General features: G+C 42.7%; 1 protein-coding gene across 8 annotated transcripts in view; it reads right to left on the reverse strand.

The window, feature by feature from the left end:
* The window catches only part of LOC129708452 (trinucleotide repeat-containing gene 6C protein-like), a 440994-nt gene extending 426281 nt beyond the window's left edge, over window positions 1-14713 (reverse strand). For 6 of the 8 annotated variants that reach the window (XM_055654237.1, XM_055654239.1, XM_055654231.1 and 3 more), the window contains exon 1: window positions 14644-14713. In XM_055654237.1, coding sequence (XP_055510212.1) covers window positions 14644-14652 — 9 coding nt within the window. In that variant the 5' untranslated portion in view covers window positions 14653-14713. The remainder of the gene's footprint in view (window positions 1-14643) is intronic. The other 2 variants (XM_055654234.1, XM_055654232.1) reach the window with 1 other exon arrangement.
* Window positions 14714-17512: the final 2799 nt, after the last annotated feature.

The raw sequence follows: 17512 nt of genomic DNA on the forward strand, positions 1-17512 counted from the left end.
CGTTTCGGGCCGAAACCCAGAAGTCTGATATGAATTAATGTTGAATCTTTCCTACTTTGATTTAAAATATGTTGGACTGCTGTTCCACTTTCTTTCCAAAAACATTTATTGAATATCCACACAATATTAGGTTAGTTTATTTTACTGGTATTTATCAACAGGATAATCAGCCTGGTTTTAGATTCAAAATGCATGGTTTTTTTTCAATGAATGAATACTGTAATTGAGGCGTTGTCAATTCCTTCTCTCCATAGATGCTGCCTCACCCACTGAGTTTCTCCAGCATTTTCTGTCTACTGTAATTGAATATATTGCTGAGCATGGATTAAATTCTATGCCAGTGACTATCCAATCCATTCATAAAAGAAAGAGCCCAGACTAATCTTTTCTTTAAGGAAGAGATCCAATCATACTTGAATATGATAAGCTATTTTGGAAATGTGTTGCACAAGCTGAGATGGAAATCACTGATTTAATCAGAGATTTTAAAAACACGTTATTTAGCACTGTATTCAGTAATCTCGATGTGAATGCTGCACACAGCATTATTACTTCTAAATCTGTTAAATTTGACACAATGGCAGATGGTATCAAGTAGCTCATTCACTGCCATATTGCCACGTACAATTTCGATAGAAAAGTCAAATCTATCGCTTGCCATCAGAAGTTCAGCATTTTTAACATCTCTGTCAAAGAACTTTTACCTCAAGAGTCAAGAGTGTTTTATTGTCAAATGTCCCAAACAGAACAGAACAATGACATTCTTACTTGCAGCAGCACAAAATAATATGTAAACATAGGACTCTGAAACAATATAATAATGAAAAACAGTTTAGTGTGTGTATATCTTGAACCATTATTCATTTATTGTGTATATATACTATTGTATACTATTGTACTATATATATATATATACAGTGCATTCAGAAAGTATTCAGACCCCTTCACCTTTTCCACATTTTGTTACGTTATAGCCTTATTCTAAAATGGATTAAATCCATTTATTTATTCATCAATCTACACACAATACCCCATAATAAAAAAAATGAAAACAGGTGTTTAGAAATTTTTGCAAAGTAATTAAAAAATAAAATGAAATATCATATTTACATAAATATTCAGACCCTTTGTTATGACACTCAAAATTGAGCTTTGGTGCATCCTGTTTCCATTGGTTATCTTTGAGATGTTTCTACAAGTTGATTGGAGTCCACAAGTGGTAAATTAAATTGATAGTACATGATTTGGAAAGGCACACACCTTCTATTTGTCTATTTAAGGTCCCGTAGTTGACAGTGCATGTCAGAGCAAAGAAAATGTTGTTTTTGCTCTAACTCCAACCTCCAAATAAGTTCTGAACTACATAGACGGGGACATTGGTTTTGTCTTTTTACACTGAAGTTCCTTGTTTGTTTATTCTATGTGTATATATATATTGTGTACACGCACGCACATACAGACACACATATATGCATTAAATATTTTATGCATGTATCTGTGTGGCTGTATGTGTGTACACGATATACACATAAACCAAACAAAGAATATCAAAAAGGCAAAGCCAATGTCCTCATCTATTTGAGTTCAGAACTCCAACCTCCAGTATTAAATTCCTGAACTGCATAGAAGAAGCTGTTCCTTGGTTTTGTTCTTTTTGCCGGCTGATGTACCCTGTTTGTTTACTTTCAGAAAACTATGTATTATAATATATTGTGTACAGGATGGAATCAGGTTCTGTACATACAGAATAATACATAGTGCTGGAGTAATCAGTTTTAGGCAGCATCTCCAGTCATGAAGCGTTTACATTTGCGTCGTACACCTTCGTCAGACGGCAAAAACAAACAAAACAAAGCAGCATCTGCATTTCCTTGTGTCTCCCTGTACCTTGTGTCCATGCAACTCAGTAAGGCAGCATACAACACTTGTAAGGGCACAAGATATTGGAGTAACTCAGTGGGTCAGGCAGCACCTCCAGAGAACACGGTTAGGTGATGTTCCAGGTCACGACCCTTCATGACCCTGATGTCACCTTTCCATGTTCACCTATATCTTCGCCTGACCCTCTTAGTTTCTCCAGCAAACTGTGTCATGTTTTATAAATCAATATTGTGAGTTGGGATGGAATCAGGTTCTGTACTACATAAAATAATACAGGCATTGGTGGAGCCAACTCAGTGGGTACAGGCAGCATCTCCATTATGAATCTGTCATCAAAATCAGAGAGTACATGGAGATTTACTAGAATGTTGCCTGGGTTTCAGCAACTTTGGGTACAGGGAAAGGTCGAACAGTTAGGGCTTTAAAATGGAGCGCAGAAGTAAAAGGGGACATCTGCATTTAAATGATGAGAGGGTAGACAGAGTGCCCGTGAAAAGCTTTTCCCACTGTAGTAGGAAGATTCAAACAAGGGGTAACATGAGAACAAGGGACTGAAGTTTAGGGGAGGGGGAACTTCTTTACTCAGAGCAGCACCTCCAATGAACTTCCAGTGAAGGGTGGAGGCAGGTTCGTTTTTTATCATTTAAAATAAACCACCCTTATATGATGGGAATGGAATGGAGGGTTATGTTGGGCGCAGGAAATGCCGCTAGGACCCACTATGTTTCTCCAGGACACAGGGTCGAGATGGCCTGTTTCCGTTTTGTAATTGTTATATGGTTATATGGTTATCTACAGTTGCTTGCTTCATCATACAACACGTATGCTGTAGTTACACAGTTGCCCAGACAATGGGCCATTCCAAGGGACAACCAGCAACTGGGACACATTCAAAAATGTTAATTGAGAAAAGGATAGGTTTAGTTTTATTATTATCATGTATAATGAGGTACCTTGAAAAGCTTTGCTTTGCATGCGATCCAGTCAAACCAGGAAGTACGGAAAGACATACAGCCTTGAAACAGGCACAACTCCCATGCCGACCAAAGTTACCCCAACTACATTAGTCCCAATTTCCTGTGTTTGGCTCATCTTCCTCTAAACCGTTGCTATCAATGTACCTGACCAAATGGTTTTAAATGTTGTTTTAGTACTTGCCTCAAGTACCTCTACTGGAAGCTTGTTAAATATACCCACCTCCCTCTGTGTGAAATAGTTGCCGCCTAGGTCCTATTAAATCCTCCTTGTCTTACCTTTGTCTCACCCCCATCTTTCTCCCGCTCCTTACTACATTCAGTTTGAAGAAGGGTCCCGACTCAAAATGTTCATTCCCTTCAATGATGCTGCCTGGTCTGATGAGTCACTCCAGTGGTTTGTGCTTTGCACAGATTTCCAGCATCTGTAGTGGTGCCATTCATATGAATGTAACCGTACTGGACAAAACCAAACATGGCTGATAGAAGGTTGACGGTTCAGATAGGGGAATATTCAGCAATTTATACACATTCCCTGATCTCATCATAGGCCCACTCAATGTAGACAAGCGATTGGTCCTGGGATCGGGATGGTGAACAAAGACGAGCCCAGTGGGCCACCGCAAACAAGGACAGGCCCACAGCGGGCCGCCCACATTCACGGCCAGTGGCAGGTCTGGCTCACTGCCGCAAGGAAGGATCCGCTGCCTGCAGGAAGGAAGCTCAGAAACCACCAAGCTAGGCCCTGAAGATCGGAGAATCGAGGAGGAGGCAGCCACTGGTGATGATGGATGCTAGGAGTGGGAGCGGGACCAGGGTATTGCCTTCAGCGCCTTCATGGTCGGCTGCAGGAGGCACCCCGGGACACAGAGGCATTCGGGCGAGGAGATGGACGTCGGATTGCAGGCCAAGGCAGTCGAGGGCGGCGGAAGAGGCCTTGGGGCCTACCTGGATGGGGGGCGCTCCAATACTTCCCGCATGTGGACTAGATTTGGACTTCGTACTTTTTCTTTGTGTAAACGGCGCCAAAATATGGCAACTTGAGCATGTGTAAGCCATGCAAAAAGAATTTCACTGTGCAGTACTTACGTGATAATAAAGAATCTTTGAGCTTTGAGAATATGGAACATGCTGACAATAGCTAGTGTTCTCAATACACTGTGGGGCAGCTTTAAGGGTATTTTGAACAATAGAGATGAACTGTGTTCCAGACAAAAGGCTTTCCCATTCTAAGGCGTCGGTGAGAGAAGTGTGGGAAGCCAGTGAGGCTTTTTAAACACACAATCCCCTTCAAATATATCACCTCCTTTTGAAAATTTATGTCGCTTGGAAGAGAATTTTTGCTGTAGATGTATTTTTATATTCTACCTGTTTTCAAGGCAAGCACGTTTTATGGTTAACACACTGAACATGTTGACATTTGTCACGGCTTAATGATACTGGGCTTGTTCCGCACGGTACACTTCTGCAAATTCACCTCAGATGGAGTTAACAAAACAATGAATCCTTGTTGAACAGCTGCCCCATCTGAATTGTAAATGAGGTTTGATTTCACTTTGACCCACAGCGTAACAGAGGGAGGTACTGGAGGCAGACATCAGCAGGGTGGGAAATAATTAATTAAGGAGATAGAAGGGGGGAAAACAGGCAAAAGGGCTTGGTTAATTCGACTCCATTGTTTGCCCAGGTTTCTACTTGTTTTGTCTGGCAGTACCCAATGTCCACAACAATGCAGAATGTTTTACCAGTCAATCCCTGTCTTTATTCAGTGCAAGGGGGCGGACGCAGCTGTAGATTAAGATTGCCGTACACTTAATCAATATGCATCTTCTGTGGCAAAATGTTGTCCACTCGTAGGTCTGTCTTAGCGATTAGTTTGATGGAAATGCCAATATTGCAATCAAGTGGCGTTTAAAGTCCCTCATCTGAAAGATTACCAAACACTGCAAGCACGCTGCTAAAGAAAACAATTCTGATATAGTGGCAGGAATAAACTGAGCCTAGTCGTGAGACTGTGGACACTTGCCATTATGAACAAGTCATTCAGATAGCAACCACTGCTATCTGCTGTTAGATGCAGGGAGCTGTAGATCGAGTGGCTCATTGTGAAGATTTGCTGGAAAATCTCACCGAGATTTAACATTGAGCTACAAGGGAATTGTTGAAGTTGTTGAACCCATATGATAGATACCTGGAAAATATTAGGGTTTGTTCATTCATTTTAATTTGTAGATCGCTTGGTACTAAATGATCACATAACAAAACACAGCTTGGAAAGAGGCCTTTTGGCCCACAGTCACCCGCTAACCTAGTTTTGCATCCCATATACTAGGGACAATTTACAGAAGCCAATTGACTTACAAACTTGCACGTCTTTGTGGGAGGAAATCAGAGCACCCGGAGAAAACCCACGTGGGCACAGAAAGAACATACAAACTCCGCACAGGCAGCACTCGTAGTCAGGATCGAACCTGGGTCTCAGGCGCTTGTGAGGCAGTAACTCTACTACTGCACCCCTGTGCCACCCTAGGGCGTCTAAGGTAAAGAGAAACCATTGCATCCTGCAGCGGGTTAGTGGACGGTATTAAATAAAAGGCAATACACTCTGCAATTGTGGGCTGCATCAATGAGGGGAGGGAAGCTGAATACAGGTGTGGTCAACGACTTTGTTGAGTGGTGTGGGCTGAATCACCTGCAGCTCAACACCGACAAGACTAAGGAGTTAGTGGTGGACTTTAGGAGGAGAGGAACACCCCTGTCCCCTGTCTCCATCAATGGTGTGGATGTGCAGTTTACCAGGGAGTACAAATACCTTGGAGTGTATCTGGACAGTAAACTGGACAGGTCCATGAGTGCTGAGGCCCTGTACAAGAAGGGACAGAGCCACCTGTACTTGTTGAGAAGGCTCATCTCTGCAGTGAGATGGTGCAAATGTTCTACCAATCGGTGGTAGCCAGTGCCATCTTCTTCGCTGTAGTTTGCTGGGGCAGCAGGGCAAAGGCTGCGGGCGCCAATAGGATCAACAAACTTATCAGGAAGGCAGGCACGGTACTGGTGGCGGAGTTGGATTCATGGGAGGTTGGTCTTGGAGGGGAGGATGCTCCTCAACTGTGTAGCATCCTGGACAATACAGCTCACCCCCTCCATGACACACTGGTCAACTTGAGGAGCACCTTCAGCAGCAGATCCTTCTTCCCTGTGGCTATCAAACTGTGCAACTCCTCCCCCTTCTGCCCTCTCCAACCACAGATTTGCTAATACATTTAGTTCCTTCATTCGATAATTTTCAATTAAATTAAAGACAGGGTAGATTTGCAGTTGTATAAGGCCACATTTACAACACTGTGTTCAGTTCTGGGCACTGTGTTATCGGAAAGATGTTGTCAAGCTGGAAAGGGTACAGAGAAGATTTACAAGGATGTTGCCAGGACTAGAGGGTGTGAGCTACAGGCAGAGGTTGATAAGGCTGAGACTATTCCTAGGGGGCGCAGGAGGATGAAGGGTGATCTTATAGAGGTGCATAAGATCGTGAGAGGAATAGATCTGGTAGTTGAACAGGTTCTCTTACCCAGAGTAGGTGAATCGAGGAAAAAAGGACATACGTTTACGGTGAAGTGGAAAAGATTTAATAGGAATTTGAGTAACTTTTTCACTCAAAGGGTGGTGGGTGTATGGAACAAGCTGCCGGAGTGGATAGTTGAGATAGGTACTATAGCTATGTTTAAGAAACATTTACACAGGTACTTGGATAGGACCGGCTTGGAGGGATATGGATCAAATGCTGGCAGCTGGGACTAGTGTAGATGGGACATGTTGGTCGATATGGGCAAGTTGGGTCGATGGGCCTGTTCCCACACTGTTTTACTCTATGACTAGAAACACATGGCACAGTGGTGCAGCAGTAGTGCAGCTGCCTCGCTACACTAGAGATCCGAGTTTGATCCCAAACTTAGATGCTGTCTGTGAGGAGTTTGCAGGTTCTCCCTGTGTTCACATGGGTGCTCCGGTTTTCCTCCCACATCACAAAGACATGCAGGTTCGTAGGTTAATCCGTTTATTTATAAAATGTCCCCAATTCTATATAATTCTGTCTGATTTTTAAATTTCACGGACACAATCTCAGTGCAGCTAAAGCCAAGCGGTCAGATTTGATTCACGGAGTTACTGGCTTTGAATCATTTCCTCTCCTTGAACAAGGAAGGATGAGATATTTCAGAGGTGGAGGTCCCAGCAGAATTATATTTTCGCCTTCCAACCACTCAGGTTCTTTGTGTTTAAAGCTCTGAGCTAATGCTCACAGTGAATTAATCTGGCACAGAAAGAGTATTTATATTCATATCTGTTGCAAATATATTATGCAGAATAGAATAGCAAGGTGTTGAAATTGATCCGGATAATTACTTTTTAAGAATCTTCAAAATACATCTGGAAATATTTGTTGTATGTGAAGGAATTGGATGTTTTCCATTCCCCACCCACGTGGCACGGTGGCACAGCGGCTGAGTTGCTGCCGACTCACAGCGCCAAAGACCCGGGTTCGATCCTGACTACAGGTGCTGTCTGTACGGAGTTTGTACATTCTCCCTGTGACCGCGTATGTTTTCTCCGGGTGCTCCGATTTCCTCCGACACTCCAAAGACGCACAGGTTTGTAAGTTAATTGGTTTTGGTAAAAATTGTAAATTGTTCCCTAATGTGTAGTGTGTGCTAGTATAATGGAGATTGATGGTTGGTGTGGACTCGGTGGGCCGAAGGACCCGTTTCCACACTAAACCTTTAGAAAAGGCAGTGCAGGAGACCTTGTACACAGATGGAACATAGGTGCAGCTGCCTCACAGCGCCAGAGACCTGAGTTTGATCCTGACCTCGAGCTTGCACGTTCTCCCATGATTGTGTGGGTTTCCTCTGGAAGCTCCGGTTTCCTCCCACACTCCAAAGATGTGCGGGTTTGTAGGTTAATTGGTCTCTGTAAAATTAACCTCACTATGTAGAGAGTGGGTGAGAAAGTGGGATCGCATAGAACTAGTGTGCACGGGCTGATCGATGGCCTTCATGGACTCAGTGTGTCGAAAGGCTTCTTTCAAAGCTGTATCTTTCAATCAACCAACTAACCACACAACTTGTGTCTGATATTCATCTCTGGCCTCTATCACCGATGTTACAAGAAAGATATTGTGGACATTCATACAGAATCCATTCTGCCCATTTCATCCGAATCCGACCTTTCTGTCCTGGGCCTCCTCCATGGCCAGAGTGAGCACCACCGGAAATTGGAGGAGCAGCACCTCCGCTTGGGCAGTCTGCACCCTAGCGGCTTGAACATTGAATTCTCCAATTTCCAGTAGCCCTTGCTGTCTCCTCCCCTTCTCAGCTCTCCCTCAACCCTCGGGCTCCTCCTCTTCCTTTCTTCGTCCTGCCCCCCCCACCCCCACCCTACATCAGTCTGAAGATGGGTTTTGGCCCAAAACGTTGCCTATTTCCTTCGCTCCATAGATGCTGCCTCACCCGCTGAGTTTCTCCAGCACTTTTCTACCTGACCATTTCATCAGCAGTTGAAAGAAAAAAATGTCAAACTACAGTATGTCAACATAAACAGTATTACATTTAAAAGGTCTGTGTGGGCTATCCATCTAACACTTGAAGTTAAGGCTGGGCTCAATTAAATGTTTTGACATGAGAGTTTGATGGTTTTCACAATTTCTTCCACTGAAATTGATTAATTCATCTGATAAATATGTAGTTTTACAAATCACAATTACTGTAAGATATATTTCAGGAATCTTATTAAATGGAAAAAATAAAAAGAAATGAAACAGAATTGGTGATATCAACGTCTAAATATAAAATTAATGTCTCTAATAATCTGCGCAATATAATTTTAATTGTCTTTAATCTACTTTAAATTTACAGAAATGCTCCCCCCTTCACGTTGATATGTTAACAGGTGCCGCAGAGGTAGAGGAAACTGGAGCCCCCAGAGAAAACCCATGAAGTCATGGGGACAACATACAACCCATACAGACATCAGCCATAGTCAGGATCAAACCTGGGTCTCTGCCGCTGTAAGGCAGTAACTCTACCGCTTTCCCACTGTGCCGCCCTAAGGTGTTTAAGGTGGATAAACTATGACATCCTGCAGGTGGATAAAGGACCATATTAAATAAAAGACTTTGCGTTCACTGTAAACACTGGTAACAAAATAATTTTAATATCTTAGATAGGTACAAAATGCTGGAGTAACTCAGCAGGTCAGGCAGCATCTCTGGAGAATATGCATAGGTCGAGACCCTTCTTCAGACTGCTGAAGTTACTGCAGCACTTTGTTTCATTTAGTTTAGTTAAGAGATGCAGCACGGAAACAGGCCCTTCGGCCCATCGAGCCTGCACCAACCAGCGATCCCCGCACACTAACACTGTCCTACAAAGCTGAAGCCAATTACAAACCTGTAATCTTTGGAGAGTGGGAGGAAAGCGGAGCAGCTAGAGAAAACCCACTCAGATCACGGGGAGAACTTGCAAACTCCGTACAGACAGCACCCATAATTGAACCTGGGTCTCTAGCGCTGTAAGGCAGCAACTGTACTGCTGCGCCACCATACCGCCCTGCTTTGTGTTCATCATTGGTATAAACCAGGATTTGCAGTTCTTCATTTCCAAATGCTAATATCTTGATTATATAAGATATCACAGGGGTATTTGAAGACTGTAGTTTTCTTAATGAAATACAATTGGTCTTCCTGATACTTTATCTACCCACAAGTTTTCTCTCCTGTTGTATTCATGCCTCACAGCTGTCTGATTACAAAACATCTGTTTTAACATGTGTAATTTATTTTGCCATTTAATTAAATGTTTTACATAGGCATCTTCTTGGAATTAACTTTTCGAATATGAGTTATTGCAGTTTTAATGTTGTCATAATGCCAACAGGGGAGAACTAACACTATTTTGTTGATGTTTATAATGAATTCATTCAAAAGATTCCACCGGGACACATTAAGTCATAATAATTAATCTAAATTACTAATGGGGGTTTGTTCTGATTTTTGATGAGAAAAATCATTTACGAAGAAGATTTAAAATGAGAAAGAGATCACAGTAGGTACTACTTTAATTGAATTTAGAACAGATAATCTCCCGCTAGTAATGTTTAGTGCGATGAGCTCAAAATACACTGACAGTGGAAGGAAATTCCTTTCAGCTGTACACTAATAAAGAGAAAAATACATTGCATTTTATTTATTAAAATAATTAACGCTTCCTTGTAGTTAACCATACTGTGTGATTATCTTCTAAGAATGCTTTTATGATGGGTCTTTAGTGTCTATGAATCTAATACAGAAGATACAGAGAATCTATTTCAATACATTATTTAATACTCACTTTACCTCGAAGCTTGGTTCGAATTTTAAAGGCATTCCACTATTTGTAAACAAATGAACATTACTTTTTAATTGTTGCATCTCTGGCTTACCGCGATAAAGTGGACTCATCGCCAGTTATTAAGTCCATGTTGTGTGAGTTGTGATTCCATACCCAAACACTAGGGTCCAAATCCTGTGCAGCTGGTAGAGCTGCTGCCCCACAGTGCCAGAGATCCGGGTTTGATCCTGACCTTGGATGCTGTCTGTGTGGAGTTTGCATGTTCCCCCTGTGACTGCGTGGGTTTCCTCCAGGTGCTCCAGTTTCCTCCCACATCCCAAGGACGTTGGGGTTTGTAGGTTAATTGCCCTCTGTAAATTGGCCCTGGACTGTAGGGAGTGGATGGGAAAGTGGGATAACATAGAGCTAGTGTGAACAGGTAATCGATAGTCAGCATTGAGGGCCTGTTTCCGTGCTATATTGTTAACCTGGATCGGGGCGCCCCAGTGCTTCCAGCATTGTGGAGTGCTCTTTGGAATTTGGACTTTTTCTTCATAAACGGTGCCAAAATAAAGCGAGTGTGCATTTGTGGGTTGTGCAGAAGAATCACATTGTGCTGTGCATACGTGGCAATAAAGAACCATTGAACCATAATAACAAACATGAGTCCATAAAACTAGTATTGGCATGCTTCTAAATGGTGGGTAAAGTGGCTAAATGTTGCTGAATTGTGGGTCCAAACTCATCCTAATCGCACAACATTGCAACGTATAAATACTTTCAGCAGTGTTTTTTGATAACAATCCAGTGGTGGAAATCCAATTTCCTTTCTCCAACACAAATTGTGTTTCACCGAATGCATCTTAGGTTGAGATCAGCTTATCGTGCAGAGATCAAATATATAACTGAGCAACGACATTGACTCATGTCTTCAACTGCATCTCAACGCATCCCAACAAGGATAATCTCATCGAACCATCAAAGGAGTAAGAACTAAATTATTCGAAGTATTGCAGGTGAATAATGTAAAGTTATTGCTTTGATCTGATGCTCCAGCTTCAAGAACAAATACATTTTCACATTATAGAATGGAATGAACAATTTATGAGCTCATATCTTCAGAAGGTTACATAGAAACATAGAAAATAGAAGCAGGAGGAGGCCATTTGGCCCTTCGAGCCAGCACCACCATTCATTGTGATCATAGCTGATCATCCCCAATCAATAACCCGTACCTGCCTTCTCCCCATATCCCTTGATTCCACTAGCCCCTAGAGCTCTATCTAACTCTCTATTAAATCCATCCAGTGACTTGGCCTCCACTGCCCTCTGTGGCAGGGAATTCCACAAATTCACAACTCTCTGGGTGAAAACGTTTTTTCTCACCTCAGTCTTAAATGGCCTCCCCTTTATTCTAAGTCTGTGGCCCCTGGTTCTGGGCTCGCCCAACATTGGGAACATTTTTCCTGCATCTAGCTTGTCCAGTCTTTTTATAAGTTTCTATAAGATCCCTCCCTCTCATCCAAGATTCAAGATTCAAGATTCAAGATTCAATTTATTTGTCATTTGGACCCCTTGAGGTCCAAACGAAATGACGTTTCTGCAGCCATACATTACAAACAAATAGACCCAAGACACAACATAATTTACATAAACATCTATCACATTTCTGTGATGGAAGGCCAAAAAAACTTATCTCTCCACTGCACTCCCCCCCGCCCCCCGATATCAGAGTCAAAGTCAAAGCCCCCGGCTGGCGATGGCGATTGTCCCGCGGCCATTAAAGCCACGCCGGGTGATGCAAGGTCGCACACCGGGTTCTTGATGTTAGAGCCCCCGGCGTGCGTTCGCGGAGTCCCGCAGCCATTTCAAGCCGCGCGGGGCAGTGCTGTAAGGCCCCGCTCCAGAGGCTCTTCAAGACCCGCAGTTGCAGCCTCCGAATCTCCGGAGGTCGGGCCGCAGCAGCGCTCCACCACCGCTCCACCCGCTCTGGACTCGGCCCAGCTCCGCGACGGTGAGGTGAGTAGTCGGCACCAGAGAGCCCCCCCGGTCTTCTCCTGTTGGAGGCCGCTCCTCGTTGCAGCCCCAACGACAACGGAGACCCGACAAAGAAAAGGTCGGGTCTCCCGTGCAGGGAGAGATTTAAAAGTTATTCCCCTCCCTCCCATCCCACTCCCACCCCCCCACACACATACCCCAACAAAAAAATAACAAAAACTACATAAAAACATAGACAAAAAATAATAAAAACGCAGACGGGCTGCAGAGGCCGCTGCTGACGAGAGTCACGCCGCCTACTGTCCTTCTAAACTCCAGTGACTACAAGCCTAGTCTTTTCAATCTTTCCTCATATGACAGTCCCGCAACCCCAGGGATCAATCTCGTGAACCTACGCTGCACTGCCTCAATCACAAGGATGTCCTTCCTCAAATTAGGAGACCAAAACTGTACACAATACTCCATATGTGGTCACACCAGAGCCCTATACAACTGCAGAAGAACCTCTTTACTCCTATACTGAAATCTTCCTGCTGTACCTGCAGGCCAACTTTCAGTGACTGGTGTACAAGGACGCCCAGGTCTCGCTGCACCTCCCCCTTGCCTAACCTAACCCCATTGAGATAATAATCTGCCCCCTTGTTTTTGCCGCTAAAGTGGATAACCTCACATTTTTTATATTATACTGCATCTGCCACGCATCTGCCCACTCACTCAACCTGTCCAGGTCACCCTGCAACCTCCTAACATCCTCTTCACAGCTCACTCTGCCACCCAGCTTTGTGTCATCCGCAAACTTGCTAGTGTTGCTCCTAATTCCCTCTTCCAAATCATTAATATATATATGGTAAACAGTTACGGCCCCAACACCGAGCCTTGCGGCACTCCACTCGCCACTGCCTGCCATTCTGAAAAGGACCCGTTCACTCCTACTCTTTGCTTCCTGTCTGCCAACCAATTTTCTATCCATGTCAACACCCTACCCCCAATGCCATGTGCTCTAATTTTAGTCACCAGTCTCCCGTGCGGGACCTTATCAAAGGCTTTCTGAAAGTCTAGATACACTACATCCACTGGCACCCCTTCATCCATTTTACTTGTCACATCCTCAAAAAATTTCAGAAGATTAGTCAAGCATGATTTCCCTTCCATAAATCCATGTTGACTTGGACAAATCCAATTACTGCTATCCAAATGCCCCAATATTACCTCTTTAATAATTGACTCCAGCATCTTTCCCACCACCGAAGTCAGGCTAACTGGTCTGTAATTCCCCGTTTTCTCTCTCGCTCCTTTCTTGAAAAGTGTGATAACGTTAGCTATCCTCCAATCCACACGAACTGATCCTGAATCGATCGAACATTGGAAAATAATCGTCCACTATTTCTAGAGCCACCTCCCTGAGGACCCTGGGATGCAGACCATCAGGCCCAGGGAATTTATCATCCTTCAGTCCCATTAGCCTACCCAATACTATTTCTCGCCTAATGAAAATGTCTTTCAATTCCTCTAGCCCCTTAGATCCTCTGTCTTCCAGTACATCTGGGAGATTGTTTGTGTCTACCTTAGTGAAGACAGATCTGAAGTACCTATTGAACTCTTCTGCCATTTCCTTGCTACCCATAATAATTTCACCCGTGTCTGCCTTCAAGGGGCCCACATTTGACTTTGCTACTCTTTTTCCTTTAACATAACGCAAGAAGCTTTTACTGTCCTTCTTTATATTCCAGGCCAGCTTCCCTTCGTATTTCATCTTTTCAGCCCGTATTGCCCGTTTTGTTTCCTTCTGTTGTCCAATGAAAGTTTCCCAATCCTCTGGCTTCCGCCTACTCTTTGCTGTGTTATACATCTTTTCTTTAGTTTTATTCCATCCCTAACTTCTCTCGTCAGCCACGGTTGCCTCCTACTCCCCTTAGAATCTTTCTTCCTTTTTGGAATGAAATGATCCTGCGTCTCCCGGATTATGCCCAGAAATTCCTGCCATTGCTGTTCCACCGTCATTCCTGCTAGGATCCCTTTCTAGTCTACCTTGGCCACCTTCTCCCTCATGCCTTCATAGTCTCCTTTGTTCAACTGCATCACTGACATTTCCAATTTAACCTTCTCCTTCTCAAATTGCAGATTAAAACTATTAATATTATGATTAATCTAGATTGATGGTTATCTGAAGATCGGTTTGATAGATATCAGAACAATATATTGGTGGTGGCATTACTATATATAATAATAATAATAATAAAGACATATGCTTTAAAATGTATATGTGTTTACATCATAATATCTGATAATATGAAATTGAACAAAGATTGCATTTTAAATTCTAATCAAAATGCACCTGAGAATTACATGGTTTAATATAAAAATGGCAATTAAATATTTTTTGAGATCTTCACGCACAAGAAAGAGGCTCAAGAGAAATATATTCTTACCGGTTTCATCTTCTCAATAGATTCCTTGTCATCTCTTGCCTTTTTTCTGAGATCTTGTGAAACTTCTTCCATTTCCTGCCTCGGATAACAAGACAAAACATAACTAGAGTTGTTCAATGAACATTCATACCATAAACTTGTTGGGCTTTTTGTCAGATTTGATTGTTGATTTTTTTGCCTGTGACACAAGACAATAGGAAGAAATAACGGGAGAGTCTCGGACTAGAGGTCATAGCCTCAGAATTAACGGGAGCTCATTTAGGAAGGAGATGAGGAAGAATTTCTTTAGTCAGAGGGTGGTGAATCTGTGGAATTCTTTGCCACAGAAGGCTGTGGAGGTCAAGTCAGTGACCTGCTGAGTTACTCCAACACTTTGTGTCTTCATTGGCAAATTAGCACCTCCAGTTCCTTGCAACTCCACAAAAAAGAAAGGTTGGATAGGTGAGGACTTTTTTTTCCCTGGAGTATAGGCAGCCGATGGTTGACCTTATAGGCATATATAAAATGATGAGGTTCCTAAATAATGCAGATACTCAGTCTTTTTCCCTCAAGCAATTGGAGTTGAAAACTAGAGGACGCAGCTTAGATGGACATCTTGGTCAGCATGGTTGAGTTAGGTCGGAGGGTCTGTTTCCATTCTCTGTAAATCTATGACTATGCACATATCAAATCAAGGCAACCTACCAAACTTTCAATAATATATCCTACTTTTAGCATAACAGGACTGTTTTTTTTTAAACACTGCTTTCCTTTTTGGAAATGTTAATGAAGAACAATCACATTTCTTAAATGTTTTAAAGGCGTTGAATCATAAGTGACAAAAAACGACACCATCTCTAAATACATACGCTGTCAATAACTTTACATCACCAAATCATGAGGGGGATAGATAGGGGAATCAAGAACCAGAGGACATGGATTTAAGGTGAGAGAGGAAAGATTTAATAGGGAACTGAGGGACAACTTTTTCACTCAGACAACGGCGTGCCCATGGAACTAGCTACCAGAGGAGGTAATTGAGGCATGTACTATAACATAATTTAAAAGGCATTTGGACAGGTACATGGATAGGAAATGTTTAGAGATATATGGGTCAAACACGGGCAAATGGGACTAACTTGGATGGAGCATGGACAAGTTGGGCCAAAGAGCCTGTTTCTGTGCTGAATGACCCTATGACTCTCTGACTAACACGGAAAGTAGGAAAACAAAGGGAAAGCTTCAGACTCAATACAAAACAAGGTTTGTGGCCTGGGATGATGTAATGTGATATTTTTTTTAAATAGAAGGTTCTCTTTATAAATCTGAAAGATTATTAGCTGCAACGGTTTGATTGGAAAGGCAGTGGTAGATGATAAAGATTTACATTTTAAAAATAGAGTTTAGTTATTTAGGTGAAGAATCTGCAGAATAAAAAAAACACGAATACAGGAAGCGAGCACTGAGTCATGCTGCATTAATGGGGAAAAAAACAGGGCCAATATTTGGGGCCAAGAACTCTTCATCGTAACTGGAAAAGTGAGAAAACAAATGTGTTTTTAATTGACAGAGAGGGGGTGATGGAAAACAGGCGAAAGATCTGTGATAGGTTGAAACGTTGACAAGGCAACAAATAGTTTAATTCAGTTTAAAGATACAGCGTGGAAATAGGCCCTTCAGCCTATCAAGACCATGCCAGCCATCGATCAGTCACTCACATTAGTTCTATGTTATCCCAGGTTTGCATCGATTCCTTGCACATTAGGGACAATTTACAGAGGCCAATTAACCTGCAAATCCGATCGCCTTTCAGATTTTGGAGGAATGAGAATGATCCCAGGAATGATAGGGTTAACATATGATGAGCGTTTAACAGCACTGGGCCTCGACACACTGGAGTTTAGAAGAGTGAGGGGGGGGGAGGGGGACCTCATTGAAACTTACCGAATAGTGAAAGAGCTGGATAGTGTGCATGTGGAGAGTATGTTTCCACTAGTGGGAGAGTCTAGAACAAGAAGCCATATCCTCAGAATAAAATGACGTACCTTTAGAAAGGCGATGAGGAGGGATTTTTGTAGTTAGGGGGTGGCAAATATGTGGAATTCATTGCCACAGACGGCTGTGAAGGACAAGTCAATGGATATTTTTAAGATGAAGATTGACAAATTCTTGATTAGTATGGGTGTCAGGGGTTATGGGGAGAAGCAGGAGAATGGGATTGAGTGGGCAAGATAGATCAGCCATGTTTGAATGGTGGAGTTCCTAATTCTGCACCTATAATTTATCAGCTTATGAAGGTATGAAACCGGAGCACCCAGAGAAAGCCTCCTTGCGTTCACAGTGAGAACATACAAACTCCATACAGACAACAACCTGTAGTCAGGATCGAACCAGGGTCTTTGGCGCTCTAAGACAGCGACTCTACCGCTGCGCCACTGTACCACCCTTAGCTGGGGTCTCGTTTGCTAAACCCCATTCCGATCACCTTGTACGCCTTCTGACATTCTCATTGGAGTCCGTTACAAACCACGTCTGCAATTCTTTGCCTTGGAAATGGTTAATGATCAGTAGTATAACCGCAGTGTTGGACTTATTAAAGTGTTACATGTGGAGGGAGATACACCACTCTTTCTAGTCTTGCACCAACACAGTGGTAATGCTCTTTTGATGATCTGCCACATAACCTAACAATGTTGTCACACTATTTTTGATGATGCATTCCAATATGAAACATCCAAGGAAAGAGATTCTGTGGCTTTATACCATATAATTAATTCTCATGAGGGGAAAGATTAAGGAGTATGTTTTTTACATTAAAGAAATGTGTGGTAAGTTGCACTTTTGAAATGTAAATTTCCATTTGGAAACTTGAGATGGGTAGCAATTAAAT

This window comes from Leucoraja erinacea, chromosome 23, assembly GCF_028641065.1.
Source record: "Leucoraja erinacea ecotype New England chromosome 23, Leri_hhj_1, whole genome shotgun sequence".
Classification (NCBI taxonomy): Eukaryota; Metazoa; Chordata; class Chondrichthyes; order Rajiformes; family Rajidae; genus Leucoraja; species Leucoraja erinaceus.